The sequence below is a fragment of the Branchiostoma floridae genome, chromosome 3 (assembly GCF_000003815.2).
Source record: "Branchiostoma floridae strain S238N-H82 chromosome 3, Bfl_VNyyK, whole genome shotgun sequence".
Lineage (NCBI taxonomy): Eukaryota > Metazoa > Chordata > Leptocardii > Amphioxiformes > Branchiostomatidae > Branchiostoma > Branchiostoma floridae.
This window is the reverse complement of record NC_049981.1, coordinates 13,602,003-13,628,613: the sequence shown is the minus strand read 5'-3', so window position 1 is coordinate 13,628,613 and position 26,611 is coordinate 13,602,003. Positions and strand designations below refer to the sequence as shown.

The 26,611-nt window shown below is 40.6% G+C and overlaps 3 protein-coding genes across 5 annotated transcripts in view; 1 reads left to right on the top strand and 2 right to left on the bottom strand.

The window, feature by feature from the left end:
- Positions 1–4,806, top strand: part of LOC118411276 (UDP-N-acetylglucosamine transferase subunit ALG13 homolog) — a 6,510-nt gene extending 1,704 nt beyond the window's left edge. The window contains exons 3-4 of the mRNA XM_035813452.1: positions 624–762; positions 4,386–4,806. Of these exons, the coding sequence (XP_035669345.1) occupies positions 624–762; positions 4,386–4,497 (251 nt within the window). The 3' untranslated portion in view covers positions 4,498–4,806. The remainder of the gene's footprint in view (positions 1–623; positions 763–4,385) is intronic.
- LOC118411275 (F-box/LRR-repeat protein 20-like) lies at positions 4,789–17,591 on the bottom strand. Of its 3 annotated transcripts, XM_035813450.1 has the most exons (13): positions 17,314–17,591; positions 13,042–16,787; positions 12,157–12,224; positions 11,357–11,419; positions 11,148–11,235; positions 9,728–9,891; positions 9,246–9,400; positions 8,625–8,817; positions 7,872–7,949; positions 7,550–7,677; positions 7,133–7,249; positions 6,421–6,528; positions 4,789–6,029 (listed from the first exon to the last, which is right to left on the bottom strand). In XM_035813450.1, exons 2-13 carry the CDS (start codon positions 16,775–16,777, stop codon positions 5,930–5,932), a joined length of 4,998 nt encoding a protein of 1,665 aa, XP_035669343.1. In that variant the 5' UTR covers positions 16,778–16,787; positions 17,314–17,591; the 3' UTR covers positions 4,789–5,929. The 3 variants fall into 3 exon arrangements, with proteins under 3 accessions (XP_035669343.1, XP_035669342.1, XP_035669344.1); XM_035813449.1 differs by lacking the exon at positions 11,148–11,235 and having other exon boundaries at positions 11,269–11,419; positions 17,314–17,586; XM_035813451.1 differs by lacking the exons at positions 11,148–11,235; positions 13,042–16,787; positions 17,314–17,591 and adding an exon at positions 12,677–12,756 and having other exon boundaries at positions 11,269–11,419.
- A 1,671-nt stretch (positions 17,592–19,262) lies between these two features.
- Positions 19,263–26,611, bottom strand: part of LOC118411704 — a 15,126-nt gene continuing 7,777 nt past the window's right edge. The window contains exons 13-28 of the mRNA XM_035814184.1: positions 26,368–26,608; positions 25,994–26,172; positions 25,708–25,785; positions 25,066–25,326; positions 24,666–24,826; positions 24,294–24,386; positions 23,385–23,931; positions 22,835–22,988; positions 22,272–22,489; positions 22,000–22,174; positions 21,727–21,871; positions 21,135–21,616; positions 20,807–20,967; positions 20,407–20,661; positions 19,745–19,979; positions 19,263–19,408 (exon numbers count right to left, since the gene is read on the bottom strand). Of these exons, the coding sequence (XP_035670077.1) occupies positions 19,263–19,408; positions 19,745–19,979; positions 20,407–20,661; positions 20,807–20,967; positions 21,135–21,616; positions 21,727–21,871; positions 22,000–22,174; positions 22,272–22,489; positions 22,835–22,988; positions 23,385–23,931; positions 24,294–24,386; positions 24,666–24,826; positions 25,066–25,326; positions 25,708–25,785; positions 25,994–26,172; positions 26,368–26,608 (3,531 nt within the window). The remainder of the gene's footprint in view (positions 19,409–19,744; positions 19,980–20,406; positions 20,662–20,806; positions 20,968–21,134; positions 21,617–21,726; positions 21,872–21,999; positions 22,175–22,271; positions 22,490–22,834; positions 22,989–23,384; positions 23,932–24,293; positions 24,387–24,665; positions 24,827–25,065; positions 25,327–25,707; positions 25,786–25,993; positions 26,173–26,367; positions 26,609–26,611) is intronic.

Here is a 26,611-nt window from a genome sequence, read left to right as displayed (position 1 = left end):
TTGCATAAAGAAACCCAGCGATTCTGTTGGTCTATTTATCGCTATGCTCCGTTGGTCGGGAGCATAGCGATAAATAGACCAACAGTCGCCGCGGCTACGCTAACAAGACAGACATTTCACAAAGTCAGAGCTTCTGGTACGGTCCTTGGTACAGTTAACCATCGAAGTGTAAAAGTAGATATTATAAGTCAGACTGTAACAGTCTGGTAGGGTTATAGTCCTAGAAGTGTCTAAATATAATTCATTTGTAGTACTAGTAGTAGTTGTATGCATAATCATGTACTAGTATACTGAAGTATCAGCATGGTACACTTGTACAGTGAAGCCACGACATCTCATGCGTAATACGGCTGCACTCCATTACAATCAGAGTGTGTAAAAATTTAGTGACAACTTAAACGCTAGGCTGGTTGCCAAACCCACTGTGCTACAGGTAAACCTCAACAGTCAGGGACGCCACATGTCCCACACCAGCCACTCTTCAATAGAGTCAAAGAGGTTATTGTGTAGTAGGGTGGTTCTAGAAACCAGGCTAGCATTACCCACCACAATATCTAAATTGTGCAGTGAAATTCCTGATGATTCTGCCAGAGGGAGTAACTGTATCACTCATGTGTCCTTAGGTGCTGGGAGCTGCCTGGAGACCCTGGGAGCGGGGAAACCCCTCGTTGTGGTGATTAACGAGACGCTAATGAATAACCACCAGCTGGAACTGGCTAACCAGCTGTACAAGGATGGGCACCTGTATTATGCCACCTGCAGGTATGTGATATCTCACATATCTTCTTAGTTTTGTTTTCAGCAACTTAAATTGTAGAACTCTGCATCATTATATTTCAGCCATACATAGTATGGTGAAATATATTGTATTCGTAATGTTTCTTCTTTCTTCTTCTTCTCCTGTCAAATCTTCAAAGTGATTCATCTCCGCCGTTCCTGGACCGAATGACCTGAAATTTGGCACAGGGGTAGAATGGGCCAATACCTTAATGCTTTTTTCTCAGTTTTTTCATATCTGCCTCTAAAATGATTTTATTGAGATTTTTTGGTCAATTTTAGACCAAAACTGTATATTTTGGCCCCTGTACCCTGGTATTACAACCAAATGAGCTGAAATTTGACAGAGATGTGCCTTGATAATGCCCCCATATAAATTCAATAACACTTTTGGTGTACAGTACAACAAAATGCTTATTTTTGCGATTTTTTTACCAATTTTTGACCCAAAAAGGACACTTTTGGCTCCTGTACCTTGGTATTGCAACCGAATGAGCTGAAATTTGACACAGATGTGCCTTGATAAACCCTTCATATAAATTCAATAACACTTTTGGTGTACAGTGCAACAAAATGCTTATTTTTGCGATTTTTGGCCAATTTTTTACCAAAAAAGGACACTTTTGGCTCCTGTACCCTGGTATTACAATTAAATGACCTGAAATTTGGTATAGATAGGCGTTAGATGCTTGGTAACAAGATTCAAGTAAAATTTTTGACATAAACAACTTTAAAATGATTAATTTTGGCACTTTTCTGAGGGGAAATTTGTTTTCTTTTGGCCTCCTGACGTGACCTTCCGTGACCCCGCACAGAGCCACACCTGTGCGCGTCAGCCGGAGAGTTAATTGAATCAAAGACCTAGCCAATCAGCGAAGAGGAGGCCAAAGGCTAATTAATATTCATAAGCGGGGCCTCATGATCCCGTATATAGCAGTGTTCCCGCCAGGGGGAGCGAAGCCCGCCTAAGGCTCTCGCATTTTAGACTATTCAGAAGGCTTTATATTGTATCAGTTCTTAGGGGCATATCTATGATAATCGCAGCAGTCACTTAACTTCTCTTCAGGAGTTTAGCGTAACACTATTTCAGGTCAAACCGTCAAAGGCAACTAAAAACAAACTTTAACGTTACTGAGTACAACAGTACTTAAAACTTGTTATCCGAAGTTGAAACGCTAGCGATGGTATTTTCGCTGCGCTGTTAGCTCCGTGCGACTGTTGTTGACGGTCTTATAACGGTATATTTTGCACCCCTGTACCCTGGTATGAGTAACATTTGTTATAGATAGGCATAAGATAGTTGGTAAAATGATCCAAGTAAAATTTTTGGCATAAAGTACTGTAAAAGGCTTAATTACAGCACTTTTTTTAGGGGAAATTGGTTTTCTTTCGTTCTCCATGCCATGACCTTTCGGACGTTCACCCCACAGAGCCGACATCTGCACCTGCGTCTAGCCGGCAGGAAGAGTTAATTCAATTAATGGTTCAGCCAATCAGCGAAGAGGAAAGCGAAGGCTAATTAATATTCATAAGCGGGACCACACAATACGTTAACTTGAAGACTCAGGCCGAACAGATTTCTCGCCAGGATTTTTTCAAAGCGTTGGACAGGGGTCCGGGGGCCGCCGAATGTCCCTGGCGGGGTCCAGGGGCAGGGCCACTGTGGGGGGGACCCAGGTGGGCGAAGCCCCCCCGGAAGCTCTTGCATTTTAGACTATTGAGAAGGCTTCTTTTATCAGTTTTTTTAGGGCCATATCTACGATAATCGTAGCAGTCACTTACTTCTCTTCAGCAGTTTGACTTTAAAATATTTCGGGTCAAAGCTTCAAAGACAACTAAAACCTCATAAACAACAAACTTTACTTAGCTCAACAGTATACAAAAATATTGTACGGGTTGCCATCCTTAGTTGAAGCGCTTATTTATAGCGCTAGTATCTTCGCTGCGCCGTTAGCCGCCGTGCGACTTTTGTTGACGGTCTGATATCCCTACGTCGCCGCCTCGCTGATATTCCCACGGACATGTTTCAAGAAAAATACCCAGCAAAAAACGCTGTTCTGCGTCAAATTCTATTCTATAAAACATGTGGGACTCAGTGTTACAGTCTAAATATTTTGTAGAAGCACCGCTGTAGGAAAGAAGGTCCAAGCTATGTAAAACATCACGTAGCATGAAGTTCGCTGTCAACTGGCACACAGCACATGACTGTTTGAAACTCTAAGTCTAATCAACAGCCGTGTTTGATTGATAGCCGGCGGTCCTTTGATGAAGTCGGCGAAAGGTGCGTTAGTTAGAAAATCTGCGTTTAGTTTTGATACGTAATTATAAGTTAGACAGTGGCAAGAATGATTATTTTCTCATCAATATTTCTCTTCAGAATTATTTGAACTTAATTGTACATCATTCTAAACAATTGGCTTACCTGTGCAATGTTTATATGATTAATGATCAGTGTACTGAAATCATGTGTAACGTATGGCTCCTAGTCAATAGATCAGCATTTTCTCTATAGTGACCACCTGTCTATAGTGGCCACATTTCCTAGTGCTGTTGTTGTTTGACATAAACTTTGAACATTTAAATTGTAAGTAACTTTAAACTGCCAGAGTTTCAGCCCAATAAAACACTCTCAGCGCCAGGGTATGAACAGACTGACCAGACAGACGAAAATAAATCCTCGAACAAGGTTCAATCGTATCTTCCGGGTCTGGCAGGAAGTTGTTAAACTAAAATAAGAATAGGCTCGATGGCTGATTGCATACAAAGTAAAACAGTTTAACAGTTTTACAGCTTGAAGAAAACAAACGCTCCTACAGTACCTGCACCTGCTTGATAATTATTAAATCGTATGCCCTACTTGAATAAAAAAAAAGTTCACTGCAATAATAAATGTACCCACATCACAAGGAGCTTATACTTTTTTTAAACTTACACCTAGTTATCGTACTGAAAATTGTTAATGACATTACATGAAGTCATTCAACAATTTTCAGTCATGATGAAAATTTTCTGAATGGAAGGTGTGATTATTGTCATTTTCTGAAAAATAGAAGCAAGCTCTGTTTTTACCTGGAATCAATTCACAATACCAGTCCACTTTGGGGGATAATGTACTGTTAAGAGGATGTTCCATTTTTGCGCAGGGGTGATTTGGAACAGTCCAATGTTGCGTGGGAAGGGGTATGGCTGAAATATGCTGTATTTGCTCTTAAGCAAATGTCGGCCTTTCTAGTTTTAAGTCTTTTTCGCCAACATGGGAATTTTTCAATTAAACATAGAGTAAGTGAAACCATGGAATAAGAAAATGAAAAAAGATTAAAGCTGCCGTATATTCTTATGCTTCTCCAGGGTCACCACTTCAGTTTACTACACTCTCCCCTAGGGAAGATTGGAATTCCAGTCTCTCCTAGGAGAATTCTGAATTTGCCTGGATTCTAATCTCTCTTGTGACATATACATATAACACGTTGTGTATTTCCAAAGACAGGCATGCCCTATGTGTATTCATGTTTTCATTCTGCCATTTTTCCATTAATAGTTATCAGTTCAAGACAACAGATCACAACTTCAAAGTGTCTTTATTTATTCAGTCATATTGTTTCTTGCAGCAACCTTAGACATCTTCTTAAAGACATGGACATCAGCAAACTAAAGACTTTTCCTCCTGGACAACCTGAGAAGTTTGCAGCTTTCTTGGACAAAGTTATGGGGGTGTCATAAAATCATGTTATCTAGCAAAATATGCCGTAGTGATAACTATGGAATAATAACATATGAAAAAAACAACTGTAAAGCTATTTTTGGATTTCCATGTGCAAAATTCATTATAAAACATTCAACTTGCATGCTGCAAGTAAGACTTAGTTGTATATTGGAGGAGAAACAAATAAAAAAGAAAACTGTACAATTTTATAAATGATGAAACTTAACTGTATGACACATCATTCCAAAACTAAACTTGCTAAAAATGATTAAAAGTTGTCAAATTTCCACACCAATACTCAACTGAAAACACTGGTAAAACAAAAATATAAAACACACAAATTGAGTTAAGAAAACTTCTCATCATTTTGGGGTTAAAGTCACCCAAACATTATGATCATGAAATGAATACAATTAGCTGCACTTTTAAGAATATTGTATTGCACATCACCTATGCTTTGAGAGCTACACGTATGTTCAGCATGTAAAACTGTTGTTACATATAAGATATCTGTGGCTTTTAGGATATACAATGTATTGCTATTTTAAAGCCTGCATGATGAGTATTCCCCAATTACAATATAAATTCATTGTAAAGCTGACCATTGGTAGGACTAGATATACTATGTATTTTTGAAATTCTTTATTCGGATTCTTATGTTTAAAATATACCAATTGCTGACGTATGTAAATGAAAATTTCCAGACAAAAATATGGGAATAAATTATCTTATATATCCTCTACTCATCAATGATTGTGTTTTGCAAAGTTTTCCATAAACATGTCTACTGGTACCTTTCATGATTATACACTCTTCTACATCAGCAAATTCATGTCAAAATTTTCCACATCAATGTATTTTCCATATTTCACAATGCCATGATTTCATACAGTTCTACAGTATCATGTATGGCATTTAAAAATTGTACAAAAATATTGCTAATATATACAAACCAGTAGTTGTTTTACCAGTTACCAAATATATGCTTGTCATGTCATTAAATTCTGGGCATGTAACAGTATGTGCTTTAACCTTCTCCATGCTGCCTCATCCCATCACCAAGACAAATTTGGCTACCTCAGCTACCTTAGTAAGAGGAAGGTTAAAACAGCTTTCTTGCACTTTAAAGGTAGCATATCTAGTCCAGAGATAGTCCTGCCTCTGGATCAAAAGGTTGGGAGTTCTAGTCCCGGCTGTTGTTGCTGACCCAACATGCACACTTCTAGAAAGGGTGGTAGTTTCTAGGATAGGATGCTAAGCTGTGGGATGCTTTTCATTGTCAAAAAGAGCTGCTGGAAATTTCTCCACATGATAAACCGGTAAATGATGTCTACCTTTTTCTGTCATAGCTGATGGAAGAGAAGCTCTTTAGTGAGCTAAATGGGATCAACATCACTTTCAATTTCTTTATCACTTTCTTTCTTGCAGTCAGGAATGTATGCTCCCGTGTTACTTTCTCCCCAGCTCCACGGCCACCTTGCTGTTTGCCACCTTGATTGCACCGTCATTTCTGATCCTTTTACACCCAATCACATGGAGGGTGTGAAGTCTACAGAAGAAAGAGGGAATAACAAAGTTTGTAAAGTTAAATTTGGTAAGAATCAATCATCTCCAACACAATGGAATATGGCTTAATCCACAGCACGTTTGACTGATGTTGTGGAGTCCAATTCTTTTGAGTCAGAAACCATGGTAAAAAATCTTCATAACTATAGATATATATTGCACATCCCCTATTCTTGACTACTCCACATATAATTTTTTCTGCACATTAAAACAACCATGGCAGCAATGTCCTAGACTATAATATATTCATTACAACATGATAATCATCTTCTTCAATGTGAGTCAATGAGAGGTATATAATCACTTTTTCCTCTGAAATTGTGTTGTAGAAATACGTACATGTACGTATATCACACACAAATTTATAATCTTACCTTGGACAGTTCTTTACCAGTTTAACTACAGCAGACTCTGTGATGTCACAGAAGCTGAGTTTCACAGTCTCCAGGGTTCTGCTACAGTAGCTGCCCAGTAGGGTCACACTGCAGAACAATAAATCTTTACATCAGAAAAAATACATCAAATTGACATACAATTTCTAAGTATGGTATCTTTTGGAAGTTGTACTTGCAGATGTGTGTTTAATTATATCCAAGATATGTCAAAACAGATAATATTCAGAGAGGTACTTAAATTTCTATCATCATGTTTATATTAAAAATGCTTTTGTGTGAGTAGTGTGTAGCACCAGGGACAGGTATGTTTACCTGTGTCTGGATTGTGTTCAGCACCAAGGACAGGAGGCATGTTTACATGTGTGTGTGGATTGTGTTCAGCACCAAGGGCAGGCATGTTTACATGTGTGTGTGTGTAGATAGTGTTCAGCACCAAGGACAGGTATGTTTACATGTGTGTATGTAGATAGTGTTCAGCACCAAGGACAGGCATGTTTAGATGTGAGATAGTGTTCAGCACCAAGGACAGGCATGTTTACATGTGTGTGTGTGTGTGTGTGTGTGTAGATAGTGTTCAGCACCAAGGACAGGCATGTTCACCTGTGTGGATGGTGTTCAACACATGGGAGTACATATAGTGTTTAGCACCATGGATATGCATGGACAAACATAAGACACAACAACACTATACCTTTTGGTTGTGATGGCTGTTGAGCTCAGGTCTATATATGTCAACTGTTTGCTGTTATTGGCAAATGCCCGAACTCCGGAGTCTGTCACATTTCTGCATCCACTCACATCAACACACCTAGAATGAACAAACATTTTTTAACTGTTGATGCTTAATTCATAAAAGCAAAATTAAACAATTTGAAAACGAAAAATGATACTGCTCAAAGCTTGAACCTTTGTCTTGATAGTTATCAATTTTTTTAATAACTTGGCCCTCTGAGGAAAACTGACAGAAGTAAGTAGGTTTTTTTTAAGGCTACTGGCACTGATGTCTGCCATTAATCTCATGTTGGTGTGAAAAATCCAAACCGTAGGAAGATAGCAATTGCTGCATGTCTATGTCTGTTTCACTACTTTTTGAGGCTACTTTACCTACCGTACGTTGGGAAGATACGTAGCAATCTCCACCAGTGCCACATCTGTCACCAGAGGGCAGTTAGCCAGGGTGACCGTCTGTAGTCCACTGCAGCAACGGACTATCTGGTGAACCGACTCATCTTGAACCTTAAATGTAAGGGGTCCAACAAAAAAGAAACTTAAGTACTCTTTTACACTTAAACAGCATAAATGATACTGACGCATTTCCCAACAAAAAGGAAATCTCAATAAACTAATCAGAATGACATGGAAGACACTGAAAGCGCAATTCTGGTTAAAAATAAGCAAATGCATAAATGCAAATAGACATGAGAACTGACCTGTTTGCATCCTCTCAGGTCCCAAACCTCCAGACTTTTCAGCTTACTGGCCATCTGTCTGATCAGTTTGTCAGTCACCTGTCAGAATGATACAGAAGTTTGTGAAATATTTGTTTCTTTTAACTAATTTGTGTAAATAGAATCAGACCCACAAAAACTGCTTTCGCCACAAGAGGACATACAAGATGTACAACATTTTCATCAACATAAAAATGTCCTCCAACAACGTAAGGGAACCTATTTGCTGCACACCGGAACACAAACACCTTTCTTCATATGAAAGATACAGATTTGTAAAAACTGCATCACTGCAGACATTTCCATCAGAACTAAGGGACCTTCAAATAATGATACAGGAATCTTTTTGCAACACATCTAAATGCATCTGATATATATGTAACGCTAGTTCACCTGACTGGTAACCTATATCCTATATGTTTTTACAAACTGGGTATCTAGGGCTATCAAGTCAATGGATGGTGGTTTCAAATTGCAATTATACTGTAAATGCAGATATGTTTGCGGTAGTTTAATTTCGCAGTTTTCGGGGTGGACACTTCACCACAAACTTAAAACCACAGCGAATATTTTTCCATTATAGTATGTGACCACTGTCTATGGCACTACCACGAACTTAAAACCACCGCAAACACGCCATTTTCCCACTAGCGCAAAAGTAAATCCCCACAAACTTGAATGCATTTATGGTATTTTGAAAATGTGGCCGTTTGAAAGCACTGTTCATCAACTGACCTTGTAACACTGCCCCATGTTGAGGACCCTGAGGTTGGGGCAGTTCTGAGCCATACCCAGCAGGCATTGCTGCTTGATGTTGAAGCATCCGAAGACCTCCAGCACCTGGAGAGTACTGCCATGTCTGTTCACTACATAGTTCAGGGCCTCATCTGTGATGCTCTGACAACCATTCACACACAGGACCTCCAGTCTGAAACATACAACAAAAGTGGAGTAACTGTTGTACTTAACTGCTATCAGTGATTAGAAAACAATAGATCATCATCATCAGTTCTCCCCTTTAAGTTATTGGAATGTAGAATTCATGCACAAAACAGCTGTCTAGTTCCCAGTACATTATTGTCTTCAAATAAGCAGTCAAACAAAAATAGCAGTCTTTGAAAGGCTTCTGTTCTCTGTTTTAGTCCACAACAATTTTTATTTGAGCACATGAACACAGAGGGCTGGGAGGAAAACTGTAAGCTAAAACAAACTGTGTGTAGCAAGGCAAAGACTTTTAGCAACTGACTGAAACTGTTTTCATGTTTATCTAACAGTTAAGATACACATGTACAATTTTTTATAAAGACTTGAGAACAAACAAGTCAAATGATGTGGCCTGAAAGAGAAAAGTCCTACCTTTTGCTGATGTCTGCTACAGCCATAGCTCCATTGTTAGTAGCATTACTCCAGCTGGCGTCGAGAGACGTGATGTTATGACATCGTGACGAGGCATGGAGTAACACCAGGTCTCCAGTTAGAGCACCTCCATTACAGCCACTGAAATTCAGCTCCTAGAAATACACAATAAAAATTAGTAATTTTGTCCTTCCAATTTTCGAAACACCTCATACATTTTATCTTTATCAAATTGATATTCATATTTCCCAAAATGCTGAATGTTCTGTCTTTTTATTATAAGGTATCAGTTTTCTTGATTTTCCTATTCTCTACCAGCATTTTTAGTTTTCATGATAGAAAGAAAAACCTGAACAGCATAAAATACTATTCTAGTCTTTGATTTCAGCACATATGTTTAGATTGACAGATAAATGTTCTCATTGATACATTGTTGTCCATAGTGTTCATTACTGTGATGGTTGAAAAATCTGTTCGATTACCTTTAGTGAGTCCTTACACCCTTTGAAGAGGTCCCTGAGCCCCCGCTCTGTGACTGTGCTACCTGTACACTGCAGAAGCCTCAGGATTTGTGGACTGTGCTGCCCAATATAACACAGCATCTCATCACTCAAGTCACTCCTCTTGGTCAGGGTGATGTTTCTCCCTACAAGGCAAGAAACATTAGTATAGATATGGGTGTCACCACAACCATGCAATATCATAAAACTTCGAAGATCAACGTTAACCTCTTAATAGGGTTTGAATTTTTTACCATCCCACTCATTGGGAGCTTGTTGTTAATCTTCATGGTTAAATCTGTCATTCTAAGCTGACAAAAATACATCATCGATTTCATTTCATGACTTTTTGTCTAATCCAACAATGTTTTGTCTAGCCCATTAATCCATTCTAGGATGGAGCCTATAGTTATGAATTGATATAGATTCTGTTTTCTGAGGAAACGCAATTCAGTAAAGATGGTAAAATGTACAGCATTTCCTAAAGCATTGCTCCAAATCATTCTTGCCTCCAATTTCTAGATGTCATCCAAAAAAAAGTGTTCTTACAAAAAGATCCTTCATGTCTTAGTGCAATTGTCAGAAATCTTTCAAATACAGTACTATATGTCTCCATCTCCAATCCCAAAGATTCTTTTAAATGAATAGGTGTAAATTTCGTACTAAATTTTTTCCCTTTGCCACAAAGAGTTCTTACACAGAGATTCGTCCATGGCTACCCTGTGCTGACAGGAGGAGGCGACCCTGGCCAGGTCAGGCTGGGACAGGAAGGACAGGATGTATAAATGTTACTATAATACTTAGATTCTCACACAGAGATTCGTCCATGGCTACCCTGTAGAAGTGCTGACATGTGGAGGCCACCCTGGCCAGGTCAGGCTGGGACAGGAAGGACAGGATGTACAAATGTTACTATAATACTTAGATTCTCACACAGAGATTCGTCCATGGCTACCCTGTAGAAGTGCTGACATGAGGAGGCCACCCTGGCCAGGTCAGGCTGGGACAGGAAGGACAGGATGTACAAATGTTACTATAATACTTAGATTCTTACACAGAGATTCGTCCATGGCTACCCTGTAGAAGTGCTGACATGTGGAGGCCACCCTGGCCAGGTCAGGCTGGGACAGGAAGGACAGGATGTACAAATGTTACCATAATCTTACACAGAGATTCGTCCATGGCTACCCTGTAGAAGTGCTGACATGTGGAGGCGACCCTGGCCAGGTCAGGCTGGGACAGGAAGGACAGGATGTACAAATGTTACTATAATACTTAGATTCTTACACAGAGATTCGTCCATGGCTACCCTGTGCTGACAGGAGGAGGCGACCCTGGCCAGGTCAGGCTGGGACAGGAAGGACAGGATGTACAAATGTTACTATAATACTTAGATTCTTACACAGAGATTCGTCCATGGCTACCCTGTAGAAGTGCTGACATGAGGAGGCCACCCTGGCCAGGTCAGGCTGGGACAGGAAGGACAGGATGTACAAATGTTACTATAATACTTAGATTCTTACACAGAGATTCGTCCATGGCTACCCTGTAGAAGTGCTGACAGGAGGAGGCGACCCTGGCCAGGTCAGGCTGGGACAGGAAGGACAGGATGTACAGCAGCAGCTCGTCTGGGAGGAACAACCATGGCGACTCATCGCTGTCTCCACGGGGAGTCTGCAGGGGAACAAGGCAACCATTCTTAACTGAGGTGAAGCAAAGATAGAATGATGCTTCAAGTAGCTATTGGTAGTGTAATGCAACTTTGCTAAGGCTTGCATTTTGGGCCAAACACTCTTTCACTCTTTTCAAGTGTGTTTGGTTCTTTTACGTGTAGAGGTTTGACATTTGAGCTAACACCTAAAGCTCCCTCATACACGACGACGCCAGCTTTACCGGTATGTCTTCTGAAAGGAAGATGCAAGTCTGTTCCAATCATCTTCAAATCCAGTCATAATTATGCAAACTTACAGGTGAGAGAGATTTTCTGACTGACAATATACTTATCACATTATCTAGCAAAAGATGCCAGAAAAAAAGTAACTTAGTAAGTGACTACATATCTACTACTTTCTTTTATGAATACAGCAAGTATTAATTATAATGTAGATATGCTTCTTACTTTGATTTAAACTCCATGGATAAATGAATACCTTATCTATATACATGTGTCCCCATACTTGAAATACTGTAAATCACTTTATCTTCACGGTACCAAATTTTCACGGTCTGAGAAAATTGAACTTGTTCTCGGAACTATATGTTCACTGTCGAGGCAAGTGCACATGAAAAATGTCTGTGAATTATTTTTTATCGGTAATGATAAGTTCACGTTACAGTCGTCACCGTGAAAACAGTGAACATAACATTACAGTGAAAAAATCAGGAATTACAGTACATGTTTTCCCACTCACCATTGTCAGAATCTTAGCATATGTCTGATTATCCAGATGGTAGTTCATCATTGGTTTGGAGCCAGCACCTGAATAAAGGCAGAAACCAAGAGTGAGAATATAACAGATTGCAACAGTTGTCTTTATCTCAATGATTATAATGCCTACTTATTATGTCATATGTCAACAATGAGTTTCAAAGACCATTAGAACAAGGTTATTAACTACATTGATATCAAACAAGAACAGACATCAAGTTACTTTTTGCAACTACGTTCAGAAACATTTGTAGTTGAAATGATAATGTTGGATTACATTGAACAATTGATGTGAGATACAACAAAAAGATTAAAATGTTGAACTTCAACAGACTGAACAGAGAATGAAACAAACACTGTTTCCACCAAACTCTTGTGTTGGTTGGTTGGTTGGTAAAAGGTAACAAACAATGCAATGCAACAAATTATATTTTGCATTGACGGAAACTTGATGTAACTAACAGATTCAACCTGAGTGTTCACAGAATTTGCACAAAAGGTACCTCTTCTCCTACACTACACTTCAGTAGCCTCAGCTGTTTCCCTGTCTCCAAATCTCCAAGCACTTAATACTGTTTCTTCTATCATGTCTACAACTGGAATTGACACCATATAGCAATGTTACATTATATCATAATAATTGAATTATTTGAAAAACTTTATGTTCGGATTATTCGAAATATTTTGTGACTGCAATTAAGTGTTTATGTATACATGATGTATCTTGATAAAAAATACAAACTCAAAGTGCATTTCAATACAAAAGTACATACAGTTTATCCAAATGTAAACCTGCAATTCAAAAATGTCAACATCAATCTATGACTGTGGCCTGAGGTGTTACCAAAAATAGATTGATTCTAGTTACCTTTTCCCTGAGAGAAGCTTGCTCTGTGAATGGAAAGGAAGTCCTCTTCCCTGACCACTGTGGATGACCTTGAAGCTGACCATGGCCTCTGACCTCCAGACACGTTTACTGACCTTTCACCAGAACTTGACCCTTGTGCTCCTGTTGACCTCTGACCTGCACTGGCAGGTCGTCTCCTAGATGGTTTGCTGTCACCACTAGCACTGCTGGCTGACTCAGTACTCAAGTCAAAACCTACAGACCTTTGCTTTGCCCCAGCTACCTTTCTCTTCTCTCCACTTTTGACGACACTTGACCTTGTCTTTAGTTCACCAGGGTTGTATGAATCCCATGCAATACTTGACCTTTGCCAATGTCTTTTGTAACCTTGTGTGATGTAAGATGCCCCTTGGCTGGCGTCCTGGGATTTCTGTTTCCCTTTTCTAACCTGAGGTTCTTTGCTTTGCTGTAGTAGTGGTGGTGTACTTTCACCTGGTTTTGTCACTTCATGTCTTTCTTTTATTCTATATGGATGCTTGTTCCATGCTTCAACTCCACCAAAAGCCTGAGACTCTTGCAGCTCATTTTCAACAACCATGTTGTCTCTAGCATCAACATTTCTTGATTTCATCACATCATTAGAACCATTTGTGTTCCAAACAGGCTCTCTCTTTTCTTTTTGCTTGTCCTCATCGCTTGAGTCACTGTCCAGAGTCAACCGTAGCTCTTCTCTGCTTGGAAACTGCTTGTGGTGTGATGACAACATCTTAGTGTCTACTTCTGCAAATCCACTATGCTCAGGAATAGACCTTGATCTTTCAAATATGATCTTGTCACTGCTTTGGATTCGCCGAAGATCTTGCACTGCATTATCTTCAGTACCTGCAGTATAGTCCTGTGTAACAGTTGTCCTCTTTAGAGCTGTGATGTCTTTTGAGGTGTGTTCATCACGTTTAGGTGGGCTACCTTGCCAGTCCCACTTAGAAATACTAGTGTCTGTGTCTAATTGTGTTGGCTGGCTTAGGAGCGGATACTTTTCATGCGACCTGTAGCTTGGTACAGTTGGACACTGGCCAAAAAAATCATTCAGATCATCAGAGGGAAGGGTGGGATCTGTGGTAAAAGCTGGATTAATCTTGCCACTAGAACTTGTAGGTAGATTTCCTGTGAGATGCCTGTCTAATGCTGCATCTCTAGCCTCCTTGTGGCTTGCATAAAAGCTGTCTGCAGATTTTGTGTAATCACTATGACCATGGGAAGTATGGCTCAGACCACTTTTGAATGTACCATGGATACTGTTAGGAACTACGGTAAATTTATTACCACCATGTCCCTTACTTGGTACTTGATTTGACCCACCCTGAAAGAGTTTGTATCTTTCATTGTTTTCTAGGTCATTGACCTGGAGGTCTTTGATCCCAGGTGTGTTGTTGCTAGGTGTGGTTACATCACCAAGGCAATGGTTGGTAGGTGATGAGTCTGCTACGCCAACCAAGGCAGATCCACATTCTGTGCACCAGGCAGCATCAAAGTCATTGTCCTCTGAACACTTTGGACAAATTTTTACCAGCAGTCTCTTTGTTGGTCCTTCTTGTGGTCCCTTGAGGTATCCGAACCCAAGTTTCCTTAATGTTCTTGAGACTGGGCTTAGAAGTGGTGACATGAGCTCCTTAGAGTGGGTTTCATCTTCTTCAATGGCAGCACTGCTTCTTGTGTCTATCTTTGTAGCTTCTTTATGTCCAACAGTTGGATTTTTAATTCCAAATTTGACATGACCAACTCCAAGATTTTTGAGTGTTCTGGAAACAGGGCTAAGTTCTGGGTCTTCTTTTCCCACTTCTCTCGCAGTACTTTTTTCCTTTGACTCCCCAAGCCGTGGAGAGTCTGTTTGTGGGAGGGCAGAGTTATTTACTGACTGAACCCACCGAGCAACAAAATCTGTACGACTCTGTTCTTCTCCAGTCACGGACCCTTCCCTGGCAACCTGCTCCTCATCAATGCTTTTTCTCAGCTTCTGTTCCACATAGAACCTCACAGCTTCCAGATGTCTTTCAGGGGAGCTGGACGTCTTGGAATGTGAGCTGTGCTTCCGCTGATGCACATGCGGCGGTGGACTGTGTCTCTGAAAGTCATTCTTATCCCAGGAGCGGCGGATGAAGTCTCTTGTCGACTCTTTCCTTCCGGGCGGTGGAGAAGTTGCTGTCCTTACTCCTCTGCTCATTGGTGACCTCTTTTCTTCAAACGATATTTTGCGACCTAGATCCCACGGTCTTTCACCTCTTGCTTCTGCATTTTCTCTTGTCTGTTCACCTTTGTTCATAACATTTTCCAATTCCAAGTAATTTCCCTCAGGATCCAACTGTCGTTCTTCCTTTCCTGCATATTTGTTGAAGACGGTGGTAACTTTTAATGGTGAAATAGGTCTGGCACTTGGTCTGTGGGTTTTCAGCCCAAGTTCCTCAACCTGGGATTCTGTCTGAGAAGAGTCAAAAAGGTCTGACGTGTGAGGCACGTATGTGTTGCCGCTTTTTGATTGTACTCCGTGTTCCACACTTACAAACAGCTTGTGTCCTATTGGTTCACTTTCCTCTGCCACTTCAGTAGCCAGTTCTGTCGGATCATCTACCTGCTTTTTTCCTGAGGATTTCAATCCGCTGGCATCTTTAGGGTTCCACAGGAAGCGCCCAAGGTCAAGTTTCCCTGACAAGTCAGATTCTTTCAACCCCCAAATGTCTAAGAGTAGATCATCCTCAACCTGGTCACCAGAACCAATCCTAGAACCCTCTAACTTTTGTCTTACATTTGAAGTGGAACTTTTAACTTTTCCATTACTCCCCTCAACCAAGACCCCATAGGGTGTGTCCATTTGTGGTGATGACTTTATTTGAGAGCTCTGGAAATAAGCGCCATTTTGCTTCATCTCATTGTTTGTATTGCAGCTGTTTGACTTCTCTGCCTTTAAAACTAAGTCTCTGTCGCCTTCAAATGTTGAGTTCACTTGTCGTTTCCTGATGTTTCCTTCATGTTCAACCCTGTAGGTCTCATCACCTCTGTTATCTTCATAAGCTGGTATTATGTTCTTCCTAGGTTTAGTTTCATATCGACCTGTATACAAGATGTTGTTGTTATCAGTCCGATCCATATCTCCACGATACGCTTTCTTCTGTAGACCTTTTTTGGACAGTAAAAGTTCCTTTGCACTTTGTCTTTGTGACCCTTTCTTGGGAATTGTGGTATCTGTATCCAAGTCGACCCAATATGCTTCAGGATTTTGTTTCCTATCTGGTACAGCAATCTTTCCATTTCCAGATTGATTAGAATACAGTGCTTTGTCAATATATGTTGATGGATTCTGATACCGTTCCAGAGGTAAACTTCTGTTGGGTAAAGTTGTAACATCAAACTTGTCCTTTCTTAACAATTCATTAGATCCTTCATTTTTTCGTCTGCCCAAAGTTTCTGGCTTCTTCATTTGTTGTGTTGAATTTAAAGATTTAGAGTTTGTATCTCTGTCTTGTTCTCTGCTTTTCCTTGCATCTAAGGTTTCTCCTTTGTCCTGTGAGTGTGTTCTATGTACAGTAGGCATCTGAGCTGAGACATTTCTGCATGGAGCATTCTCTTCCTCTTGCTTTCTTTCAAAGTATGCCAATCTCCTTTGCCGAATTTCTTTTCGCTGCTTTGTCCTTGGTGTGTCTTTTGCAAAGCTTTCCGTGGAAGCACCTCCCAGCCGAGAGAAGTTTTTATCAACAGACAGCATTGTCGTAGCCCTTTGGAGAAAAGTTTTGAATATTTAAATACTCATTCATTGATTAAGGCAGAAACTTAATATGTGTAGTTCAGAATAGTGGGCCAGGAATGTTGCCTCACATTCTAAAAAAGTACATCAAATATCATTTGCTGTATTAATTTTCTAACTTTCATTTTGTCAAATAGGCTACCATTGCATTACTGAATAATACCACATACGTTACGTTACTTAGGTAGCTAAGTAACGTAAGGTAGCTAAGTAACAATTTCACAAGCTAACATTTTTCATTTTTTGCCACATATCTACGAATTGTCAAAGCAAATTGACTTGGCATTATACGTAAGTGTGAACATACAGCCAAACTTACTATCGTGTATCCATACTTGTACCCCTCCTACCTGAAATCTAAACTGAAACCTAAAGTTTCAACTCGTCCTTTTGAAATTTAACACCTCAAACGTGGCTTAATTAAGGGGGAGGGGGGCGTGCAAGAGGCACTTCCCTATATTATTTCTGTCAGTTGCATATAGAGTTTATCTCATTACCTTTGTTGCTCCGGAGTTATCTCTAAAATGTTGCCGTGTCTTCGCAGCTAGAAATCAACTTGAACCTAGCGTAAACATTACAAACGATGACAATGAGCCTGCATCTTCTGAGCCCGCCAATACTTTCAAGTCCCGGCCGCCATCTTGAAACAACAGCTACCTCAGCTATGCTGTTGCCAAGCAACCGACTTGTTTGGCCGGTCTGGGGAAACAGCGCCACGCCACTCTGCGACTTCTCTCCGCGGTGCAGTCAACCAGTTGGAAGCGTCCAAATTACCCCATGTATATCTGAAGTGCTATCGCTACACTATGATCTGGATATTTACTGTGCAACACCCCTCTTGTTGTGCATGGTGAAACGCCCAGGAACTGATGTAACGTTACAGTTATTGCTCCTCAGGTGTTCAGCGACCTTCTCCCTGAACTTTGATAGCAGCTCTGATATTGTGGTCACAGAGAAATTATCGATTAATGATGGATTATTGGTTCGAAATATGTCTAGAATTCTGTGGAGCCTTGTCGTATAACGAATAAAAATCTAACATTTCTAAACCACTTTTGTTTGAAGCTTTCACGAAGTATGATAGTTGAATTATTATCTGCATATGGAAATGCGCATGTTTAGCTTTCACTTTCTTGTGTCAGTGTGCGTTTTGGTGCGTTTCAGGCGATATATCTCCAGTTCACAGTGTACTATTGCGATGATATTTGGTACATGGATTGGTTGTGGTGACCAGACGGCCAGGTTTGATTTTTTTTTGTCTCATTGGTACAGCAGGTTGATTTTTGTGCGCTTTGGGGGCGTTTCCGACCGTCAGCCTGTTGGTTTTGTCAGGTCTGTGCTGGGTTAGGTCATGTGATCGAAGTGGACCAACCCCCTAGATGATCTTCGTTCGCGAAGTCCAGCCAAGAAGAGAAGTTGGGTTAGACATAACCTACATAAAAGGGATTACACTATATTTTATTCAATATGAATAGTCATAACGTTAACATAAAAATCGCTACAATATACGTAATATAGACAGTCACAGGAATTAATGAATTGTCAAATTTGCAATGAATTGTCAGAATAAAATTTCGAGAAAAATGATCCAATGTACTGTTATCTACAGTGTTAGTAGTGGAATTGATGGAAGGTTATGATTAATCTTTCACGAAATATGATAGATTTTGGAGTGTGTCTTGGTATGACGATTGCATGTGTAGCCTCGCCCACCCAAGCTGTTGCAGCATATTGGGCGTGCAGACAATACCACTCTAGATCTATGAATGAAATTATATATAACGTTATGACATTGGTGTAGTTAATTTTACCCAAGCTTGATGAAAGAACCAAGAACTGCTCAGTAAAACAGATCACAATCTTGAGTAACAATGATTTAATTCCAAACATTTAAGAGTCTTAACCGTTACAGATTGCTGCATATTATTGATAAATAAGAATTATTTATGAACTATCATTTATATTTTTAAGTATGGCAATATTCAAATCTTTAGATATCATAGTGACATGCAAATTCAAAGTTTCTTAGAATAATGCACATCACACATTTGATGGTAGATTGTAATACAGTATTTACATGAATAATTCTTTGCACCTTCACAACTTCAATTAAAACGAATACATTGTATTGTCATTCACATGTCTCAATTATAGGCAGAACCCATCCTCAAACTACATGATAAACATATTTTCTGTGTCACGTGAGAATACAATTTGAAAAATAGTTTAAAACATAGGCCGTGTCATAGCTAGATATCAAACAATACATTCTTGATAATAAAAATTAACTAACGTCAGTTTATAAACACGTTTGATCAAAGGCAACCATAATGTATTAATGTAAGATATAACGTTACTTGTATTGCAAAACCGTTTTATATACATTTCTCATTCATTCAAAAACATAACGCATATCATAACTCTTATGATGTCAAATTGTTAAACTCTAAGCGTATGGATCAGTAGACGTGGAACCTCGCTCCTTGCACTCAAACTTGTACACCAGGTCAGTCACCCTGGCCACCTCCTGCAGTACCGCATCCGTCCGCTGGAAGGTCTCGTTCATAAAGTATTCCGGAAGTGGTGCTTCATCTTTAGAAACACATTTAGTTAGACCAAAATTCACAAAAAAGGTCACACAAGTCATCGTAAATGATTATTTCAATTCCGGTCTTCATTTTCCTGCCACACGGGCGTATGTTGCCTTGTGCAAGCCAGTGGTAAAGGGTATAGTCAGAATCAGCGAGAGATTATAGATAAACAACAAGAGATAAAACAAGGATTCACACAAAAAATTGATTTCCTGTTTGTTTCGTGATCAATGATTTGAATTTTGGATAGGTTTGACCCTATACACGTATATGCTATATGTATAATTGTATAAAAACGATAATACTGAGTATCACATGAATAATGTTCTGCCTACACTTCTGGTTGAGCCTTTGGAAATAGATTCGTTGGTAAAAAAGTGAAAATGATTGTCATGAAACAGACAATGGCAAATACTGAAGTTACCGTCAGAGACTTGGGTCTCATGGCGCATGTCCAGAATACTCCTGAAGGAGTTCCAGAAGTAATCTCCCATCGCGGTGTCCACCTCAATGTCGTCTGACGTCTGACAGTAGCTCAGCCAGTTACACAGCATCCCGACTACTAGATTCATCTGTGGAAGACATAAGCAGAATTTCTGTTTCAATACAAGAAAAAAAATTAAATCGGTACTCCTAGGCCTGTCCTCACGAACTGAGTGGTTGTAGCCATGACAACCCATGCTCTCCTCGCTTGTTATCACGCCCTTCCTGTCAATACGTATACAACATTGGACCAGAGCCAAATGTGAGACATAAAAATTCACCAAGTATCATTTCAAACCATTTTTGTCCTTTTTGTAGACTACCACTCATAACTGCAAAGTCAGCCCATACAAACACAGCAAATGATTACAATACCTCAGTTTTCACGCAGGTAAATATAGATTGCCATGTCGATTCAGTAGATACAGTATAGGCTAATTTTGACCCTAAAGTTGAAATAATATACGACATGACCAAGTAGAGTCCGTGTGGCTAAAGAAATGGACTTTCTCTGACCAGGTAAGTGATGAAGACCAAGACGAATGTAGAAAAGTACAGAGGTCCCAACACACGATCCACTCTCTTCATGTCGTCGGCAAAGACATCGACGAACGGCCGCCCCAAGCCCATCTCAAACAGCACGTACGATGTTTCCTTAAAGGCGGAGAAGCTCTTCATGTGTTTGCCGAATATCAGTATCCCGCAGAAGCCGTAGGCCACTATGATAACCAGCATGTACACCGCATACCCAAAGGCCTCACGGTATATCAGCTAGTATAATAAAAGGGAACACTTATTTTACACACATTAATTATTAGTTTCAAGATGTAACTCTAGAGTCTAGTGGTTTTACTCTCAATTTATTGGATCAACAGAAGCAACTAAAACGTTGACATTTAAGCTGAGTTCTACGTACACGAGGCAGAGCGAAGACGGTAGCAACACTCCTGGAGAAGTTGAGAACCCGCAGGATGCTGAAGGTACTTATGAAGATGGAGAAGGACAGGACCGACTTGAAGGTTGTGTCCCATTGGCTGGCAGCACTGATGTCCACAAACTCATTAATGCCGTGTAGTCCTGTTTAAGATATCACCGATATACATTACATATATCCCATAGAATTGAAAAATTATTTGTGTGTTCGGCTTTTAACGTGTGGCATTAAGACTTGGCCTATTGTCACCACACGGACATCGCTTTTGTTACATATATGCAATAATAAAGGATGTGTCTCTACTTTGTACCTTTTACGCGCTGTATATCACCCAATGCAGCAGCTGCTCGGATGTACCGTAGTCCGAATGTCACAATAACGGCTATCGACAAGCCAATGTTGCACAGGATCAAAATGTTCCAGAAACTACCGAAGTAGAGACGGCCGCTCTTTCGGATATTACCAATTTCACGAAGGACGTTGTAAATGAAGAATAGGAGGAATAGGATGTGGAAAAGCATCTGGACGAAGTCGTCTGTTGTCTCGTACTGGAACAGTCGGAAGGTCTGGATGTGTGGCTGCAGTTCAGCAGCGCCCCCTGGTATGTACTGCAGGGTGATGACCATGGTGCTGAACAGCTTGACGTCAGGGTGGTAGAAGTTGGCCCGGAGGATGAGAGTGTCGGAAACCATCAGGATCCAGTTGGTCTGTTGTAGGAGGTCTATCATCGCACTGGCCTGGCCAGCATCCTGTGGTAGGTCCACTGTGGTGATACACGCCGAACTTCCGTTTCTGAAAACCAAACAAATTCATTAACACAGCGTATTTTGATTACGAGATAGAAAAACGAAATCCTGTGGGCAAACAAAATAAAGGAACACGGCAAACATGTGTCTATATACCTAAAAACATCCAAGATGTGTGTGGTTCCATTGTATGAACAGTTCGGTTCGCTCAGTCGGTCCTGAACTGCACGTATTTGCTTGTTCAGCAGCTCAGGATAGAGCCCTTCCCCCAAAAGCTCGAGATCTATGTCTGTTGGGTCATCTGAAAGAGGGAGGAAGCGGGAGTTACACAATTAGAAACATATCACATAAGCGTACTATTTACGAAAGAAAACAGTTTTAAGCAAAATGTTTGATTATAACAATAAGCTGAAGCTTTGAAATGGTCACTTGGATAGATGGTGGTTCTCTCCAGGCGAACGGGGCTGATCCGGAATGCGTTTGTTCCAACCGGAAACTGTTTGTCCAGCCACCTCAGTTTCTTCCCACTGTATCCACGCTCTGGATGAAGGGACGGCATCAGTTCAGATGACAGCCACTCCCAAGCGTCGTCTGCCGTGGTGACCTGTCGAATATCCGCAAAATTGGTTATACACAGAGAGGGAGAGAGAGAAATGTGGTCACCATGGTCAACTTGTGTGGGATGATTTGTTTAACAGTACCTCATCAAATCCGGACAGCAGGCTGTTCTCCAGCGATGTCCGGACGTGGTAGGTGTGTCTGTCGAAGTCCAGAAACCCGATGTAGAAGGCAATCACGGTGGAGATCAGTAGTATCATTAGGGTAACCAGGATGTTTCTACCCGCAGCCATCCTTTCCGTCCAGTTCGGGTCATGGTCGGTTTTCTTCGGGGCTGGTGGTAAAACCCTCGGCTCAGGGACTAAAAGAAATACATACATGTATGATGCCAATTTTAGAATAAAGACCTATTCAATAGATGCTGTACTGCAGCAATCTCATTTTTATTTTTTAAAAAAGACACTGCTTTCTCATGATGTGCATATAAACATTTAACTTGCTGAAGATAATGTATCAAACAACATACCTCATGCACTGTTTTGGTTAACAGCATTTCTTATCCATTCAACATAAATCATCTTCATTTTAGTAGAAAATTAACACGATCTTGTGAGACGAAACATTGTTGAATGCTTTGCATCCACGTTGTCGTTTGGCTATCTATTATTTTTAGCAATCCACTGTTACACGTAAAATTGAGATGTACCTTCATAATCCTTGTTCTTCTTTTGAACAATACCGATCGGAGACCGCTGTTTCTCCCCTGCTTTTATCCCCAAAGCATTCAGTCGAACACAAGATGTCACAGAGCAAACCATCGGTGCGATGATGACTGCTTTTGTGCAGGCAGCCAAAAAGATCTGCAAAGTCACGACGTAAATATTTGTTCAGTCAAAAAGCTGATATCTAATTTCCCTATAAGGAATTGTAGCCAGTTTTGAATCTTGAGGATCGTTTTGCCATGGAATTGCAATTGGTACCTCATCTTCTTCCTTTTACGAGAACAATTACCATACCACTAACGATTTAAAGATTGAGAACAATACATGAAGAAGAAGAAGAACTTTATTGCACGACAACTGTAGAGGATACAGTGTTTGGCAACTTGAACATACAATACATACAGAACAGAACACTACATGAGTTACTAGTATCTAAAAATCTAAGAGACTAATCTATTTTACACATGGTATATAATATTTACAATCAGGCTATCATTATGTGCTGGTTCATGATAATACATGACTGCTACCAACCTGAACAGGTTCCAGTAAAAATGTAGAGAACAGGAATGTCAGAACGAAGTCCTTCAGCCAAGCCTGGCTTCTCCCAGCTCCAAACTGCAGACTGTACACGATGACGAAGAAGCTGTTGCAGACAGACGTCAGGGTGGCGAGGATCCACGCCACCGTCTTGTAAGGAAACCGGCGGGTGGAAGGAGATGTCGGCGTCTTCAGTACATCTGAAGGGATCTGATCTACCAAAGGGAGCTGCTTACGAAACATCGGTACAAGGATGACGTAAACTGGCAGGAACACCGTGAACGACGTCGCTGCAGTACCAAGCAGTTCCGAAAGACGGAGGGTGAATACGCCGATGTCAAGGAAAACCACATCGTCTGCACCAACTGTAACCCCGTACCACATGGCGCTGCCCACCATCCACAGGGTGATCTGAGTCAGGCAGCAGACCAGGCGCTGCGCCCGGCTGAAGTGTCTCACACCGGAGTTACACATCACTGACAGGAGCAGATGTTCATCATATAGCAGATACGAAAACGTCGGTAGGGAATACTCCGATATCCTAGGACACATCATAAAGACATGTATCGAGATTTCAAAGAAAGGTTACATCTTAGAACATATAAGATTTACTTTTTTTATGATATATTGGCTGGTACGTATATTATGATCTATTATACGCCGTAGTCTGGCCTAGATTTTGTACAACACTGAAGACACTTAACGCGATTAGGATTTTCATCAATGAAGATAAAAAAGGTATATATATGTTTCCTTGTTACAATCATTATTAGATTATTGTATTATCTGCTACTTCTTTGTATACAATGTATTGGATGCGAAGTTGAAATTATTTGAATGTTAGGCCATTTATTCAAGATACTTTGAAAGAAGAAAAGGGAGGTGAAACCACACTGTCCTCACCACATGTCTCCTTCAGGTGCTGCCTTCAACGTCCTGATTGTCCTACCGTCTCCTTTGTGTGAAGAGAGCCAGGCGCAACATGGGAAAGGGAATCTGTGGAAAAAGAGACAGTTACTGTAGCTCACATGGCACTTATTAGGTCTCAATCTGACATGTGCTCTTAAGGTACAAGAGAATGTCTATTAGTAGGTACTTTTCTATATGGAAACACGTTTTCTCAGTACAGTACCAAGTGACCACACAGTTAGACTGAAACAGCATCTCTTCTCCCTATTTATAAAAGTCACATAGGTCATGACTGCGAATAAGCGTACAATAGATTGAAAGGTATGAAGAGTCCACTGTTATAATATATTATGCTACAGTACACACCCCCGTGATGTCTGTACGTCCCAGACTGTGACGTTGTCTATAAAGAGTGACTCCATGGCGCCCTTCCCGGAGCTGTCATGCCAGACCTGTACAGACTGGAGCTCGCCGATAGAGGCTGGTGTCGTCATGATGTGGTACGTGTCACCACCTCGGGCTAGGATCTAAGGACATTTATGAACAAGACGGTTTATCATTATAGCTATATCATTGATGAGTTGTGTTTGCTTTAGAGTGTTATTTCCATTGATATCTATACACTACTTTCTTTATCTTTATGGTATTTTAGATAAGCTCTTAAATGTCTTTTTATGTTAGCCATAGCATAACTTGTTGATGTTACTGATAAGAAAATGCTCAAAGCGCGTGTTTACTCAAGTACAATGAATACAGCACTTCATACCGAACCAGCAGGGTTGAGTGTAACCATGGCTGTCCTGCCCTCTGACCCTGTGATCATCAGCCCGACCACAGACGCCGTGCCGGCATCAGGCTGGGTTCCCGTACGGACAGACATAACATAGACGTAGTCCGCACCGGGGACCTCTGATGGGATGGTGGAGACTTTGGGAACAAGCGCCATGCTGGTGTTTGCTTTGTCCAGCTTTGCTGCTTGTCCAAGACTAAAGCTGGTGGCCACTTTGTTGTTTATGGAAATGTTGCTCTGAAGTAAAGGGTTGATAATTAGATATTAGACTTCCATTGACATTTTAAAATGCACAAAGAAAGTTTATACCTCCATAACACAGAATAATCATGTAACTGGTCGGAGCAGAAAAAAGTAAGAACGTTACAAGGTATTACAGATAATGCTATGAAGCTTAGAATATAATAACTGATTTACAAACGAAAAAATTGAATGTATTGATTGACATACCTTGATATTGGACCTCAGTATCAATAGTTGGGACATCAGATATATCATCCACAGAGCAAAGATTGTTCCAAACACGGTTGAATTTGTGGACAATTTGTCTATGTTGCGAACAAGTTTGTCAAAATTCACGAAATTTGGAATCGCCACAGAAGATGTTGCCAAAATCACCCTGTTGCTTTTCCCATTGCTGCGTTGTGCTATGTCACACGTGCACCGTGTGGTCGTCTCGTTCGTTTCGATCCCAACCTGCGGTACAGATAGAACTATTCGTAATTCTCCCAAAGCAAGAAATTAAATACAAAATGGCGTCCCATCCCAAATTCGCACTCGTTATTTCGGTGAAAGGCGTGCACCGTTTCAAAATAGCGCTAGAAATTATCAATATCAAACTAAACTTAGACGGACACTGCGTTAACCAGTACGATCCTACTAGGTTAGTCAGTATATATACAACCTTGCAGCGTTGGTTATTCCACGTCTGGTTTTCCCTTCCCCACATCAGACAGGAGACTGCAGCTGTCTGCAGAGTGAATCCTGACGGGTTGCCATGGCGACCTGCAGGGGGCGTGGTTTGGTAGCCTCGATCCGCTGACGTCAGCAGTCGTCTGAAACCACTGTCCGGTCTGTCTCTACCTGATGTTACAGCAGCATGGAAAAATCATAGGAAAATATCAACACATTTGTAATCTCAATATTTCATTAAAAAAACATTTTATGGAAACCTTCTAAAAGCTGAAATCTGGTTGTTGATACTAGTATTTAGAAGCACGATGATGGGCAAAAATCTTGTGAGGATCATGATTTTTATTGTAACAAGATTATATTTACCCTTATCCTTCACTCCAACTATGACCCATCCATGTTCGTTTCGCATCTCCGGAACGAATGAAAAGGTGAAGTTGGAGTAAACTAAGCCGTACGGCATCTCAAAGCCGTCATAATCAGTGACGTCAGGAGGTTTGACAGTTGTCGTGTAGTCGTACTCTTCTTCTGTTGGGAAGTCGTGAATCCGGACGTACACATGCAGCTCCGTGTCGACGTCATCGACTGAGAATTGGAGCAGAGGCACCTG

Excerpts from the sequence above, each read along its gene's own strand:
- LOC118411275 (XM_035813450.1), bottom strand. The coding sequence starts at position 16,777 with ATGCTGTCTGTTGATAAAAACTTCTCTCGGCTGGGAGGTGCTTCCACG. Across the intron at positions 12,225-13,041 it reads AAGCTTCTCTCAGGGAAAAG|GTGCTGGCTCCAAACCAATG; the intron begins GTAACTAGAATC and ends GCCTTTATTCAG. Across the intron at positions 7,950-8,624 it reads ACATGGGGCAGTGTTACAAG|GTGACTGACAAACTGATCAG; the intron begins GTCAGTTGATGA and ends TCATTCTGACAG.